This window comes from Pteropus alecto, unplaced genomic scaffold (genome assembly GCF_000325575.1).
Source record: "Pteropus alecto unplaced genomic scaffold, ASM32557v1 scaffold3, whole genome shotgun sequence".
NCBI lineage: Eukaryota > Metazoa > Chordata > Mammalia > Chiroptera > Pteropodidae > Pteropus > Pteropus alecto.
This window is the reverse complement of record NW_006442484.1, coordinates 33,533,165-33,549,619: the sequence shown is the minus strand read 5'-3', so window position 1 is coordinate 33,549,619 and position 16,455 is coordinate 33,533,165. Positions and strand designations below refer to the sequence as shown.

The following is a 16,455-nucleotide window of genomic DNA, read 5'->3' as shown; positions in this document are numbered from 1 at the left end:
TGATGATAGGTCAAATAAATATCTCATAGTAGCAATTATTAAGTAAATCATGATGTTTCCACATGATTGAATAATATGCATTTATTATAATAACTGTGCCAGCAGGAAAATACAAAGAGCAGAACAAAATGATGTGCCTACTTATCATTTTAATCTTGTAAGAATATGAATTCATAGGGACAAAGGCTAGAATAGGAAAATAATTGTTTTAAATTCAGTTATGGGTGATGTTTTTTCCCTCTGTTGCTTTATCACAATTGTAAAGTATAATAATAATAAGTAGTGTTTCAGAACCTTAAAGTTAATTGAGTTATCTCGCAAGTGTGAGAAGCTAGATGAACCTGAATTTTATCCTTTAGTAAAAAACAAACCGTCCACATTTTTAAGATGCTGCGTTTTCATAAAACAAACATTACAAATAGTTCTGAATCAATGAAATCCGAGTAACTGAACTACTTTCAAGATCTATTAAGTGGGGTAGATATATTTTGTATGGGTTATACCTCACTCCTTAATCTTTCTTTACCATCATTTAGATGAACTTTATCATGGTCAAAACAAAGAACCACTAATTTCATGAGGGCTAGAGGTCTAGGAGAGGGGAAGAAAGAAGAGATGCCCTCTACCCTTACCCTCCACTGCTGCCCCCTCTTGGTGTAGAGTGTATAAATGTCTTATTTTGTTCCTTAAGTCTCTGTCCATCCTTTGTTCAACAGTGAACATTAATGCACATCCCCTGCTAAGTTGACTATACACGAAAAGGAAGCTCAACCTCATAATTCCTCAGAGGCAGAGACTGGAGGGGAACCTAACCAATCCTGTACCAAGGAAGAGATTTGTCAGCAACTGGCTTACCCCACACCTTTCTTCTGTCTACTAGAACTAAGAGCAGTCCCTCCTTAAATAATCTGAGCCCAGCCATGTAGCCTGTTTGTATCACCTTAAAGTCATATTATCTGAACCCCTGTAGTCACTCTTACGATGCTTTGTAGACATTAAGCACCTCATAAATTCATGACATCACATTCCTTAGTTTTCCAGAAGCCTTAGGATTCAAGAAAAAAGAATTTGTAATATTATTGATTCAAAATAGTTGTAACTTTACTGGAATATAAATAGCTGCTTTTCCCCCAGATGTTTGGACATATTCAGATACCCGCTGTGATGCAGGCTGGCTGCCAAATAATGGGTTTTGCTATCTGCTGGTAAATGAAAGTGATTCCTGGGATGAGGCACATGTAAAATGCAAGGCCTTCAGCAGTGACCTCATCAGCATTCATTCTTTAGCAGATGTGGAAGTGGTTGTGACAAAACTCCATAATGGGGGTAAGTTTTTAAAATATCCTATTTGAGAGGTTTAAAACATTTTAAAGTATCCCTATTTTCAGACACTTAGAGGGAATGAAAAGCTTACAATTTGATCCTTATAGATCAGCACAGTCCAACAGAATTTTCTGCCATGATGGAACTGTTCTGTAATCTGTACTGTCCAATAGAATAGCCACCAGGCACTTGTAGATTTTGAGCACTTGAAATGTAGCTAGGGAAACTGAGGAACTGAATTTTTACTTTTATTTAAGTCTAATTAATTTACAAATTTAAATAATCACATTGGTAGCTAGTGGCTTCCAATTTGACAGAACAACCATTGATTGACTAATTTCCCTTTTCTCATAAGCTAAATGCTGTTTAAGTTCTCCAAACACTTAACTGATGATTATTTCACTTTTGTAATTATTTGAAAGCTAACGACTGAAGAACAAAAATACACTGCTAATATTATAATCTTCTCCTAGGATTTTCTACTAATAATAGTGAATGGTAGATACCTATTCTGTGTCAGCGTGGTGCCAATTGTTTTACCTGGAAAGGCAGTATATTCATTCCAGGGCAGTGATGGACAATATTCTTATTCTAATTAGGATATCTATGATTTCATTTATATAATTTTACTATGCTCTATAAAGCAAGATTTATCTAAGTCAAGTATCGGGAACACCCAGCCTTAAAGGCCATAGTACAGCTGTTCCATCTGTGTGCTCTACCCACATGAGTGACCTGAAAAGCCCTCATCACTCAGCCTGCCTAACTTATCAACATTTTAACAGGTTAAGAAACCATCTTCTGAATTAAAAGTAAAAGAAAAAAGAATAATACCATCGAGTCTCTTAAAATCCCATATCAGAATGTAAACATCAGTAACAGTGTACATATTGAAGTATGTAGCTGAGTAAACTGCAAACAACTGAAACATTTTTCTTTTAGATGCTGAAGAAACATGGACAGGTCTTAAGAACATAAATACACCAGCTTTATTTCAATGGTCAGATGGTACTGAAGTTACTCTAACATACTGGGATGAGAATGAGCCAAATGTTCCCTACCATAAGACCCCCAACTGTGTTTCTTATTTAGGAAAGGTAGGAAACTTCCTGTGTGGTTTATTTATATTCTTACTATTATACCCGATAGTAATATTAAGATTACTTTGGTTGGGATAATTGTGTTTTAGCTGTAAAAGAAAATAAAAGGTAAGAGCCCTGTAGATGATCTTTCTGGTAGCCACTGAGAAAAGGTAAATAAAACAATGACTAAGTAAGCAATCCACTTCCTGTCTGAGAGCAGCTGCTCTGGTCTGAAACATCAAGAGAATCCCTTTAGAACACCGATTCTTGTGCCGGATTTGTTCTAATAAGCTGCTTTATCTCAGGACCACCAGTGCGATATTTAACATGTAGCCATCTGAAAAATCCCATCTTCTGAATTCATGTTCAGATGAAGTTTTATGTTATTCCTACTTTGAGAAGTAAAAAATATATATTTTTATTAAAAAATTGTCTAAGTTTAGTCATTGAACATCTTACTCTTGTAGAATGCTTAAACATTTATTGAACATGCTTTAGTTGAGTCTAAAATAAGCTGTATCTTGAACAGCTTATTTAAAAGGATATCTAAGATGTCTTTAGAAGAGTGTCAAAGGTAGAAAGAAATGACTTCCCATAGGCAAGACTGAACTGATAGCATACCTAGATAGCATTCCAGTGTCCAACTGGAAAATTCAGTTCTCAAAAACCTTATCACAATTGACTTATTAAAATTTAATTTGAAGAAAGAGAATTACTTAGTTAATTAAGCAAAATAAATGTTTAATAAATTTGAAAGAGAGAACTTTGAAGTCTAAGCTTGAAGTAGAATTGGAAAAATCTTTTGATTGTAGAATTCTTGGAGAATGGCTATTCTAATCATCATTTTACATATGAGGAAACTGAGACAGGGTAGTGACATGCCCCAGAGTTTTTAACCTGTGGACCATCTTTGGCCATGTCATATGGAAGAAGACTAGAACACTGGCAACTGTTTGTGGGCTGAGTTCTTCATGAAATTCATCCCTACTGTGACCTTGAGGTGATCCTGAAATTATGCAGGTCTGTGGGGTAGCATTTTCTAGGAGTATGTTCTCAGATTTCATCATTCATTTATATTCATTCTCCCTTTCTGCCTTCTCCTCTTCCTCCTTCCTGTCTTCCCGCTTCATAGTTTTGTGAGAAGAAACTATCTTGACTTAAAATAAGTTAGGGTTCAATTCTAAACATATGGCAAATAACGTCTTGTGGGAAATTTTTCTTTTTGTTTTTTAAAAGCTAGGTCAGTGGAAAGTCCAATCATGTGAAGAGAAACTTAAATATGTTTGTAAGAAAAAGGGAGAAAACATAAATGATACAAGATCTGATAAGATGTGTCCTCCAGATGAGGTATGTAAAAGCTCTGCATAAAATTTCCTAAGCGTATTACACCTTCTTGATTAGGGATGGGAGTTGAGACTTAAACAATTCAGACTTGGGAAACAAGAATTACTAGCTTCAGTTCATTTACATTAGAGCAGTGAGTACAGTGAATCATAGTATATTGACGTTCTTACAGAACAAAAAAGTGTTATAGGAAAAAGAGTCACCTATTCATGAATTTCTATAACAATGTACGTAATTACTATCCTCAATGATGCTGTATTTACTTCCCTCTCTTATATTAGTCCTGTTCAAAAGTAATTCAACCAGCAAAATTATACTCTTATGATGAGCAAGTCACTAGGAGTAAACAGACCTAAAGACACACCTTCTGTCTGACACAAGCTCAGTCTTGTGGAGGTTATCTATGAAATTGTATCATACCCTCATTACGTGTATGCATTCACTGGCCTTGTCCTTAACTTCCGTAAGTTGTGAGATGTTAGCAATGTAGCAGAACCCTGCTTGTTAGAGGGAGCATCATCGAGTCTAGAAGACAGTTTGACGATATTTCTCCTCTGATTTAGGGATGGAAGAGACATGGAGAAACCTGTTACAAGATTTACAAGGATGAGGTCCCTTTCGGAACCAACTGCAATCTGACTATAATGAGCAGGTGTGCCCATCAGTAAACATATACTAACGAACTTTTGATTCTGGGTTCCTTTGCTAATGTTCTTCTTAAGAAAAAGGTGCATCTTCAATTTATATAGTAATTCAGTCATTGTGAAAACACCTACAAATTTGACTCCTGTTTTGTAGATTTGAACAAGAATACCTGAATGATATGATTAAAAAGTATACTAAATCTCCAGGAAAATACTTCTGGACTGGCCTGAGAGATGCAGATTCACGCGGAGAGTATAGTTGGACAAGTGATGGTGGAGTAAAACATTCTGTAACCTTTTCCAACTGGAATTTTCTTGAGCCAGGTGAGTGTGTTAGCCTTTAAAGTGATGGAATACAGTGACTTGTGAAATAACAGCATCCTCCCAAATATGTTCTTCACTTACCTTTGAAATGTGAGGGAAATTATGATCTCCAAGACTAGAGTCTGTCTGTGAGATCATAAATAGAAGCAGTGACTACATCTTCCTTTTTAAATCCTTGTGAATAACCCAATAAAAGCTGGAAAACTCAGTTCTCAGAAACTACCATTTAATGGCATAGAGCTAGAACCCTTAGCATGAGTTTTTTTTTTTTTCCACGTAAGTCTCAAGCAGAATCTAGAAACTTTACTGTGAAACACTTTATTTTTTCATCTTTCTGCTTCTTAACTTCTTTCTCACAGATCGAATGTATTAATTTCTATTATTTACAATAGGCGAGAATTAAGCAAGCAATATATCGTAGATATTACTTATTCTGAAAGTTAGTTCATCCTCCTTAGGCCAGCCTAAAGTATTGAGGTCAATTAGCCATGGAATCTTAACATTAGAGCTGGAAAGGACCTCAGAAGTCCCTCTGTTTTTAGAATTGAGAAAACAGAGGCTTAGAAAGATGATTAACTTGACAAAAGTTACACGGTTATTGAATTGCTAAAATCCAGATCTCTTGATTTCTAATCTAATGCTTTTTATGGGATTTTGGCTTTGTAGAAGATAGCAGTTATAAAGGATTCAACTTTTCTCCTTTTATATTACTTATATTTTCTTTTGCTTGTACAATGTGATTATGAAGACCAGTTTTCATAGCACAGAAATTAAAACGTGAGTGTATAACTAAACATAATATTTGAAATAGAGAATATCCACAGAATTTGTAACACATGATCATCATCATAAATGTGAGTGGTATCAATAACAAAGTCATCTTTTTACTTGTAGAATATGGATATAGATGTTAATCCTGATCAAATCTCATCTTGAATTAAAATATTCTGTCATGTAAATTACATGTGATTTCTCTTATAGACAACATCTTAGAGTCAATGTCTTAGAGTCATTTTTAGAGTCACATACTTCATGGATAAGCCTTGGTGGTTGGAGAGGTGCTCAGGAAGTAGCTGCAATGTCTGTTCTCTCAGTCCTGTAGCCAGAAAGACTGACATTAAGCTCTTTTTACCATTATTACTCCCAGCTTCAGCCAGCTTGGTCTATAATGGGCAAGCCATTATAGACCAAGCTATAACACACTCCTCTAAGTTAACACAGATTATTTTTCCCAGTTTCTTGTTCTTCATTATGTCCATGAATAAGTATGAGACATGAGACCATATAGCTTCTCTGTTTGGTAGAACAGAAGTTGTTCTCATTACCTCCAGAGTATGCTATTGTCTTCTGCCCACTTCAGGCAGTGTGGTGTGATAGAGAAGGGAGCATGGCACTTTGCCATCTGGGTTTGAATCTTGACTCCATTACTCAATAACTATGATGTGGGCAAGTCACTTATTCTTATCTGGAAAATGCATCTGACAATACTATCTTTTAATGTTTTTGCAAATAAATAAAATTTTGGCTTATGTGAAATAAATGGTAAACAAATATATACCTCCTTCTACCTTTGTTGAACCAGTCCTTCCTTTGGATCTGAATCTTAAAGAGTATTGTTTTGAAATTTATTAAGTTGCTTAAAAACCTTAAAGTGGCTTAAAGCTTAAATGAACCACTTCTGCTACCCCAAGAAGCATAGTGGTTTAGGGTACAGCTCTGCCCAGAGACCGCTTGGATTCTAGTCCTGGATCAACCACTTGCTAACATATTACCTTAGACAAGTCACTAATCCTCACTGTACCTCAGTATGACAATAGAATCCACTCTAGAATTTTTTTGTTTTTGTTTTTGTTTTGTTTGTTTGTTTGTTTTTGGTGAGGATTCAGTTCATTTAGTCCTCTTAGAATAGTACATGGCAAGTAGCGAACACATTTCTCTGTATTACCATCCTTGTCATCACGTCATCATTATTATTATGAATAACACATTTCTTTCCTATTCTCTCTCCCCACCTTGGCTCAAATAAAGAGTAAGGGCGCTGGAAATGTTTGGAGTTTAATTTTAAAATGTAATTCTTAATTAAACTTTCCAATTCAACCCCAGCTTCTCCAGGCGGGTGTGTGGCTATGACTACGGGAAAGTCTCTTGGGAAGTGGGAGGTGAAAGACTGCAAAAACTTCAGAGCACTTACCATTTGCAAGAAAATCAGTGGGCCTGCTGAGTCTGAAGAAGCACCTCCCAAGCCTGAAGACCTCTGTCCCGAAGGCTGGCATGCTTTCCCCTCAAGTCTTTCTTGTTATAAGGTAAAGTAACATTCTCATTCAATCCCTCAATAAAGTTGCCTATCTACTATTGTAGTCCATGTCCTTATACAAATTACGCTTCTCCCCAGACACATATGTAACCTACCAAAGTGTTTGGGGGAGTCCTTGTTGGGGAGGGCATCATTGAATCTCTGACATCAAGCAGCTCATCCCCACATAAGCTCTTGTCCTGTCCAAAAGAGCAGGGCCAGAATTAGAACTGGGTCTTTCCTAGGGTTCTCTTGTTCTGGGAAGTTGGGTGAGCCTTCATGCCATGCTGACACTTTGCTTATGATTCTCATATCCCTCTAATTCTTGTTAATCAAAGGAAGAGTTCTATCATTTCTTAAAATGTAAAAAAAAATTATTTTAGGGTCTATATCAGTCAACTGTCCCACATAGAAATTGTTATATACCACCCCAAATTCAGTGGCTATGACAACAAACATTTTTCATGTTCACAGATCTCTGGGTCACATAACATTTGGTTGATTGAGTTTTGGCTTCAGTGGTTGGCTCTGCTTTCAACTCTGGGTCACCCATGGTGGGCTGCTGGCTCTGAATTGGGGTCTGTGGCCCTTCAATTTGGGTCTTGGGCTGAACAGGCAGCAGCTGTCAGGAGCTTGTTCTTACAGTCAATCACTAGAGCCTGAAAGGCAAGCCCAACCATATAAGCACATTTCAGGCCTCTGCTCACTTTACCGCCACTAATATCCCATTGATCACAGCAAGTCACATGGCAGAGTCCTAAGTCAACGTACAAGGAAGTATACTTTACCCATCCGAGGGCCATGGCAAGAATATATAATTAAATCACAGGGAACTGAAGAATCAAGACAAAATAATTCAGCTTACAGTTTTCTCGTCTGTTTCTCCTCTTCCTTTGCAATAACTGTGCTTCTTTTGGCATAAAATTAGTCATCACAAACCAAAGAAACGATCTGAAGTGGCAAGTTTTGTTTTGCCACCTGTCAGTGTTCTCGCGCCTTTGATTCTTCTTCATCAGAAAATAATACTGTACTTGTGCAGGTCTCAGTGTATTACGTACCAAATTATATTGTTATTACATTACTTTACAGAAGTCCTCTCCTAAACTATTCATATGTATCCTTCATGCTTTATCTGCTGGTTCAATTGATCTCTCAAGGTCCTAGGAATGCAGGAGAACACAGTATCTTATTGGAGTAGTTTGCCAGCCTAACTGAGGAAGGTCATTCCTCTGACAACAGTAGCAGACACCTGTGCTGGCTTTTAGTGACACTTTTAGCAGGACCTGTCCACGATACAACATATGCACATTTACCTACAACTATAAGAATCTATTTCAGGGGCCCACACATTTTACTATAATTGACTTTAAAATTACTAATATTTTATGATTATACCAGAAAACAAATTAACATTATATTTTGTTAAGCTATTTCATATAGAAAGAGTTGTAAGAAAGAGGAACTGGGAAGAAGCTGAAAGATTCTGCCAAGCACTTGGAGGACACCTTCCTAGCTTCCATCATATGGATGAAATAAAAGCATTTCTTCACTTTTTAATGGACCAGTTGAGGTAATACTTTTAGAATGATATCTTCTATGCTAAATTGGATGTCTTCTAGGTATTCAGAATTGACATGTTTTATTATCCTTTTAAAAGGGCCATTCAGTGCTTAGCGGTCATTGAACATCAAGTATTTTTATGTGCAAGACTCTATGAGGGATTCAAAGATGAGGGAGACAGAGGCCCACTATTTGCATAGCATAATAAAGTCCAACAGTGGGGATAAGAAAAGTATGGTGAAAAATCTAGTATATAGGTTAATCGGGGCCATAGGAATTCAGAAGGGGAAGAAAGCATTTCTGGGAAGTATAATTGGAGAAAATGTTATGAAGAAGCATATTTCTTGAAAGATAAGGTAACTTTTTGAAAGGTAAGATAGGAGAAGGAGCCAGGGAAACAGAACATGAGCAAAAGTACTGAGACCAGAATGTAAAGGGGGAGGAAAAAAAAAAAAAAATCTAATGATGATTAAATCATGAAAATTAAAAAAAAAAAGATACTTAAAAAATGAATCTCGAGTAAGGGATTATAAAACCCATTTCATGGAGAAATTTTTTAATTGGTGAGAATATTATGCATAATTCTATGCTATTACACATACAATTATTAATGAACAATTTCTAGGAAAATATAAATTATTATACAAATCGACAAAAAATATCTTCCAAGAAAGAGATGGGAACTGTATGGTTTTAAAGGTGTATTCCTTCACATTTGACAAAAGAGATCATTACCGTGTGTTTCACTAGTACAAGCAAGAGCTGGCATTCCATTACATAGAAACTGATGCAAGCAACTGGTTTTTTCAATAATCAATTTAATTCTGATATCAAAGCCTGTCAACAGTAGCACAAAGAATTACAAACCAACCACATGACTAGACTTGAAAAAGTAAATAGTGATATAATAAACACATAATGTTTATTATGTGCCTTATATGTCCTAAGTGTTTTCTTTCTATTAGCTCATTTATTCCTTACAACGACCTATGCAGCAAGTATTATGATTATGCCCATTTTATCTAAATAAGGAGACAGAGACATAGAGAAGTAAAACTTGCCCAGGATTATATACCTGGTCAGTAAAGGATCCAATATTTGAACCTATTAGAACCCACTTTCCTAACCCACTGCATTATAATGCCTCAGAATTACACACTTTGACAATGTAGGATTTCTTCCAAGAATACAAGGCTGGGTCAGTACTGGGAACTCTATATATTAAGTCAAATAGCATGCGATCATCTTAATAAGTGCTGAAAATGCATCTGGTAAAATTCACTATTCATCCCTGGCTTAATATATAAATATACAATATACTTAACATATTTAATTACATTTAATTATATTAATTTAATTATATTAATTTAATATGTTAAGTATATTGTATGTTAAGTATATTGTATATTTATAGCATAGAAATTCTTATTAAAGATTAGAAGGATAGCTTAACCAATAGCCATATCACACTTAATGATTAAACATTAAATGTATTCTCATGAAAGTCAGAAAAAGTTAAAGGTCCCTATTGTCATCATATTGTTGATCTTTGGCATTATCCCCTGTGCATTAAGATTTTTAAAAAATATGTTAAACATGTAAATATTTATAATATATTAAGTGGTGGGAAAAGCAAATTATAAAAGCGAAAAATGTACTATTTAAATTAAAAAGTAGATTGCAAAAATGCATCAAAAAAAGATAATTATTACCTCTGGGAGATAAAGATTTTGAGTGACTTTTTAAAAGTGTGAACATTTTCCACTTTTCCCAGATTTCCATTATTATACTATTGTATTTTTCTCATTAAAAAAGTAAAGTTTCACTATTGTGTGCTTGGAACTTGATGTAAAATACAATACCTGTGTCCCATAAATATTTATTTATTGAAACAGATGGTGGTTGGAACACCTAAAAGGATAGATTGCTGAGATGTTGTCAGGCTTACAAAATAGTTTGTATAAATAAATAAATATTTATTTATTTATCCATTACAGAATTTCAGGTATTCTAGACTATTTTGTAGCATTAAAAATTATTGTGCAAAATTTCATGGCAGACTAACCCAGCCTCATTTGGATATACTCTTAGGTTTTTTGTTTTGTTTTGTTTTGTTTTTGAGATGAGTGTTTCTTGGCTACTCCCTACAACTTTGAGAGTAGATTATAATGAATGCAAAACTCAGACCAAATCTTTCTCCACATACAGATATTTATTAAACACACATTCATTGAGGCAGGCACAAAATGTTTCATACAACCTATTTTGTAAGCCTGACAACATCTCAGCAATCTGTCCTTTTAGGTGTTCCAACCACCATCTTGAGTAGAAGGTTTATTTGAGGTCGATGTGACAGTGTTCCGGAGGCAGGACTCTGTTCCCATTATAGTCGGCATCAGGCAGTCCCAATCACCCGACCCAGTGACAGGACATGGGAGCATTTGGAGCTCAAGCCCCAGATCGATTTCTAATGCCTCATTTCTAACCAGCCTCACCAGATTCTAATACCCTTTCATGAGGTGAGAGTGTCTCTAAATATTTTAGCCATTCCTCTTTTCGCGAATAACTTCAATTTCACCAATGAGAGTCCATTTTTAAGATCCAGCAGATTTTAAAATCTTCCAATTTTGCTGATGTAAACCCATTTCTGACATCCACTCTGCTAATGACCAAAGCCTCAGATGTGGCTTTGGATAACAGACATCCTGTGGTGGCTGCCTCTGGAACATGGCCTTTCTTACATACTGCTGATTCTCTCTGAAGTGAGAATTTCAAGCACAGTGACTTACTGGCCCCTAGATTTCAAGCTTAACACACACAATATCATGCTGTCTAAGCTAAAGTATTTTTAAGTAAAATACTGACATAAGCAAACTGGATTTTGAAGAATACCTCTAAGCAAAATGTTAGGAAACTTTAACTAGAATAGGGAGCCATGGATAAGTTCTAAGCAGTGAGGTTGTAGATATTTGTGGGAATCAAGTGATGGAAAAGAGAACATCATACATGATATAAATGATCCTGACAAGCTTCTGTATATGAAATAGATTACACCAGGAAAGAAAACTGAAGTCTGAGGTAATTAAGGAATCTTTATTGATTTGTTTCTTAGTTTCTGATCACATTTGCTGAGATTCCTCCTCCCAATCAAAAAACAAGTTCGTTATGTAAAATTTGTAAAATCTAAAAAATAATGAAGAAAATAAAAATCACCTCAATCCTAGCTCCCAGTTATAAACAGTTAACATTGAGTATAACACAACATGTACAATATTTAATTTTTTTCTGAGTAATGCATATTGAATTTAAAAACCAGCAAAGCTCAAAGAAAAAACATTACCGTAATCCTTTCACTCATAGGGACCATATTGTATTAAGCTCTTTCCCAGCAGTTAACACAATGGCATATTAAACAGACTATGTCGTCTGCTTAATATGTTCTCCATTAATAAAGAGATCATTTGCCCATGCTATACTTAGAAAGACAACATATTCTAAAAGCAAAATTGTGACCATGGCTTGAAGAGAAGGAAGGAAGCAAACCTATTTATAAGATGATTCTAAAGCTTACTCCTTGAACACTTTTGCTTTTTATTTCAGGAATTGACCTTTCTCAGTGAGATGTCCATTGCCCAAATTATGTATTGCATGCCAGGGAGTTGTCAGATTACTGCTATATTTCTCACTAACTACTATTCCACGTCTCTATTTGTATTTCAATGAAAAGGATTCATGGTGACCAAGTCATTAAGGCTCTAAGATCTTTGCAACTCTTAATGGCAGCCCACCAGGGAAAGCCACTGTAGTATAAAAATAGTCATAGGATTAGAGAAGAAAGCCTTGTTTGCAATGCTATTGCTGCTGTGTGCACTACCTCCTGTGATGAGGCGTGAATGGATTTAGATATAAATCTAAGGCTTTGCAGACTAAGCACCCTCATCAAACAGTATTTATTGGAGGTTATGACTGTTTTTCTTAGAAACCAGTTACAGCAGGAAATTTGATTAAAAGTAGGAATTTTAACACAAATACACATATTAACCTTTTATGCAATGCCTTATTAACCTAACAGCCTTAAAACCATATACTTAGGGCTTGGAGTATAAGAAATTTATAAAGACAAAATTTCAGTTGATTCGATTCCCAAGTTATGATCAATTTTTTTCTCAAATTTTCTAAAATCCACATTAGAGGTGTGCAGTGATTAATGTGACTTCCAATTTCTTCTCTTTATCTGCCTACAGATAAATCAAGTCAAACCAAGGGCTATAATTGAGGAAATACTTTTCACCTCTTACGACACAGGAAAACACACACATACACACACACACACACTCACATACACTCACTCAGAGAGCTACTATTTTCTATATTTATAACACCCTAATGAATCTCTTGAAATGAAAACTGAAAACTATAATGTCTGGGTTGAAATGAAGTTTAATCTCAAAAAGTAGTGAAGATTAGAGATTTTGGACAATAAGGCCAACTTGGCTCTTTGGGAAATCATTCTCTTGGGATGCAGCAGAGGCCAAAATGGGCTTGAAATCAGAGGTTTCTAAGTGGGAAAGGTGGAGCTAAGAGAGGACTTGGGTGGTTAGGTTAAGGATAGATCTGTAAAGAGCCTGCCTGTGGAACAGACTTTAGAATAAATGCATGTGACAAATGATCATTGATCATCCTTCTGGTTGTACTGTTGATTGTGTGAAGAAGATAAAATATCTAATGCTTATTTTAGGGGAACCCAAAATTCTGCACAAATTCCCTAAAACTTAACCTCTTCTTGATTTTAGCCATCTGACTTTAATTATACTATATGGCAATTATCTAGACTGTGGTTTAGATATACAACAATTGGGAAATATGATAAATTTGGAAGCCTATAAGAAAGCTCTGAATAGTTGAAGATACAAACTGCAGATTCCCCTTATAGCTACTAATATCGAACTGGACTTAATTGTCTCCAGGGGAATTTATCTTAAGTCTATGAATTGGTGATCTTTCTCTGTCAAACAAAACAATGTTACAATAAAAACTAAAAGGGGAAAATTCTCTTATGTTATTGCAGTAAGTCGAAAAGCTCGAAGTTGAAAAGATAAAAAAGTGTTTATTGATATTAAAATATGAGGGAATGTTGAGTAAAGGAAAACAATAAAGGAAAGCAATTATTTTACTAAAAAATGAGGATTTAATTTAAAGTTAAGTTTATTCTAACCTTTGATTTACTAGCAAATTTTTTAAATGGAGACTTCTTGTTATTTCCCAGTAGTCTTGTAGTTGTACATTCCATATATTCCATATATTCTACTGACCTTGAGAATAAGGATTAATTTTAGATTTTGATTCTACTTCTTGTCTAATATATGTTACATTTATATGCATATAACATTTGCATATATAGTTATGTATATGTAATATACATTCATATGTACTGATCACACATACTATATGCAATCAGGTTAAATTATATAGGAAGAAACCAGCATTACAAAAAACAAAAAATTACATGGAAAATGGTCTTTTTATTAAGGCCTAGAATGTACAGTACATTTTAGAGAACATTTTCAAGTTGGGTTAGAGGTGGAGAAAATTTTTTTATGGTTATATCACTTCTGTTTATATAGGCAATATCCCCCTGGCTAGTGCACGAATTTCTTTGTGGGAAAGGGATCACTTACAGTGTATGTCCCTGCCTCCGTATTCTTCCCTGGAATACTTACCCTTTCTCCTCTCAGCCAGTCTGAATACTGGCAAGCGGTAAACAGTCATGTCATGACTCGAAAGGAACATTAACCATCCTTTGAAGACTGTCTTTTGTCCTACCAACCTCACAAAATGTTTCCTGACTTCCTACAGCCCACAACGACCTTTCATTTTTTGCACTACCAAAATATACAAATTTTATATCAGTTGATGTCTTTCAAAAATGGTCTTATATTTGTTCACATATAGCTTATCTCTTTGACTAGTTTATATGCCATTCGAGGGTAGATATTAGGCCTCGTGCTTCTCTGGATCACTACTGCACCTAGTTCAGTGCCATGTACATAAAAGTATAATAGCTATGAGTGTCAAATATAATCACTTAAGTGATCACTTAATTATTTTGCTCTAGTAGAGCCCATAGAGTTTGGCATTTAGAAAATACGTGTTTATTTTAAACTTAACTGGCAGTGGGAATTAAATAATTTTTAAAATTTAATAAAAATTTAGCCAAATGGTTTGTCCTCCCTTTTAAAGAAAAGATATTTAATATCGTTAAGGACAGATACTTTAAGGCAGGGGTTCCCAACCTCCAGGCGCAAACCAGTACCAGTCCATGGACTGTTAGGAACCAGGTACACAGCAGGAGGTAAGCAGCAAGCGAGTGAGCAAAGCATCATCTGTATTTGCAGCCGTTCACCAACACTAGCACCACTGCCTCAGCTCCACCTCGGTTCTCAGGCATTAGATTTTCATAGGAGCACCCGTCCCTCGTGCCAGAAAGGTTGGGGACCACTGCTTTAAGGAAATGCCATCATCGTATTTGACTGTATCTGAAAACATTGTCTAATATTGAAGGTCTGCAGTAAAAGTTTTGGAATAATTATGTACTTTTTTTCCCCTCTTAAGTCAAAAGCAGAATAGTTTTTGCCTTTCGTGTGAAGGAAATAACTTAAAATTTAATTTTATAAAGCATGGCTCCTTTTCGTTAGCTACCCCATATTTAGGGTTTGGTTTCATTTCAGAACACTTTTCTACATAGCTTGAAACTGCTTTTCAGTTAGTGACAGGTCTTCTGAATAAACTTCCATGTCCTAAGTATTTCGGACATTGTGAATGCTAAATATTTTTGCCAATTATTGTGCTCAAATTTACTTAATGCTGCCTTTTTACATAGTAACCAGCGTTGGCTGTGGATAGGTTTGAATAAAAGGAGCCCTGATTTGCAAGGATCCTGGCAGTGGAGTGATCGTACACCGGTAAGTTTAACTTTCTCGTTAAATAATATGGAAAGAGTATTTGTTTCAATAACAAGTAAGTTGATTATTAAATAAAACATCCACATACCATACAACTATTAAATTAATTTTATGGATGTATCTTTATTGAAATTAAAATAGATTTATAAATATGAAGTATGAAAAAAGTTACTAGTATCATTTTTATTAAAAAAATAAACATGTGTAGAGTTTCTGTATATAGTCCAAAAATATAAAAATATAGGTGGTCATCTTTGGGTGGTGCAACTGATTTTTTCATTTTCTTTGTATTTTTTTTAATAATGATAAGCTTTTATTTTTATTTAAAAATATGAGAGTTGTGTAAAAAAGAAAGTATTTTTATTGAAGGAAAAATTTGTTTGGGGGTAAACAAATAAAAATCCTTAAACGTTATTTAAAATGTTTACATTATCCTAAAGAGAAGTTTTAGGTAACACTTATAAGAGTGGATTATTATCAAATATTAAATATACACTCCACGTTACCATTGCATTAATTCATTGTGTATTCTAACTGTAAAATTCCTTGACTTTCATTTTCAAATTGGAGCATATCTGAGAATAGTTCATCGAATAATTAGCATTGCAACACACGCCAGAAAAGAAAAAAAAAGTCTTTTGCAAGTTCTTGATTCTGTGACACCAACTGTGAACTTAATACACCATTATCCCTCCATTTCTGACACTGGAGCTGCCTTTGTTTGGTAACTGATGGCATTATATTTTCTAAGTCCTCTCTTGATTTAGCTTCCTGATATAAAAAAGAGATGAAAACATTCTCCTTCCTTGGCATAGGAATGCTCTCGAGTTATTAAAGCTGCCTAAATTACATCTAAATTGCAAATATTTATACATCAGTCTTAAATTCTCATGCCTCTTTTGTTTTTTAAGGTCTACTGTTAT

General features: G+C 34.9%; 1 protein-coding gene across 2 annotated transcripts in view; it reads left to right on the top strand.

Moving 5' to 3' along the window:
- Positions 1 to 16,455, top strand: part of LOC102884532 (CD302 antigen) — a 107,727-nt gene that overhangs the window by 22,275 nt on the left and 68,997 nt on the right. The window contains exons 7-15 of one of the 2 annotated variants that reach the window (XM_015596691.2): positions 1,135 to 1,326; positions 2,266 to 2,420; positions 3,642 to 3,752; positions 4,313 to 4,401; positions 4,548 to 4,717; positions 6,821 to 7,020; positions 8,438 to 8,580; positions 15,451 to 15,549; positions 16,444 to 16,455. The exon at positions 16,444 to 16,455 is cut by the window's right edge and continues 55 nt beyond it. In XM_015596691.2, coding sequence (XP_015452177.1) covers positions 1,135 to 1,326; positions 2,266 to 2,420; positions 3,642 to 3,752; positions 4,313 to 4,401; positions 4,548 to 4,717; positions 6,821 to 7,020; positions 8,438 to 8,580; positions 15,451 to 15,549; positions 16,444 to 16,455 — 1,171 coding nt within the window. Of the gene's footprint in view, positions 1 to 1,134; positions 1,327 to 2,265; positions 2,421 to 3,641; positions 3,753 to 4,312; positions 4,402 to 4,547; positions 4,718 to 6,820; positions 7,021 to 8,437; positions 8,581 to 15,450; positions 15,569 to 16,443 lie in introns of both variants that reach the window. The other variant, XM_006921110.3, reaches the window with a different exon arrangement.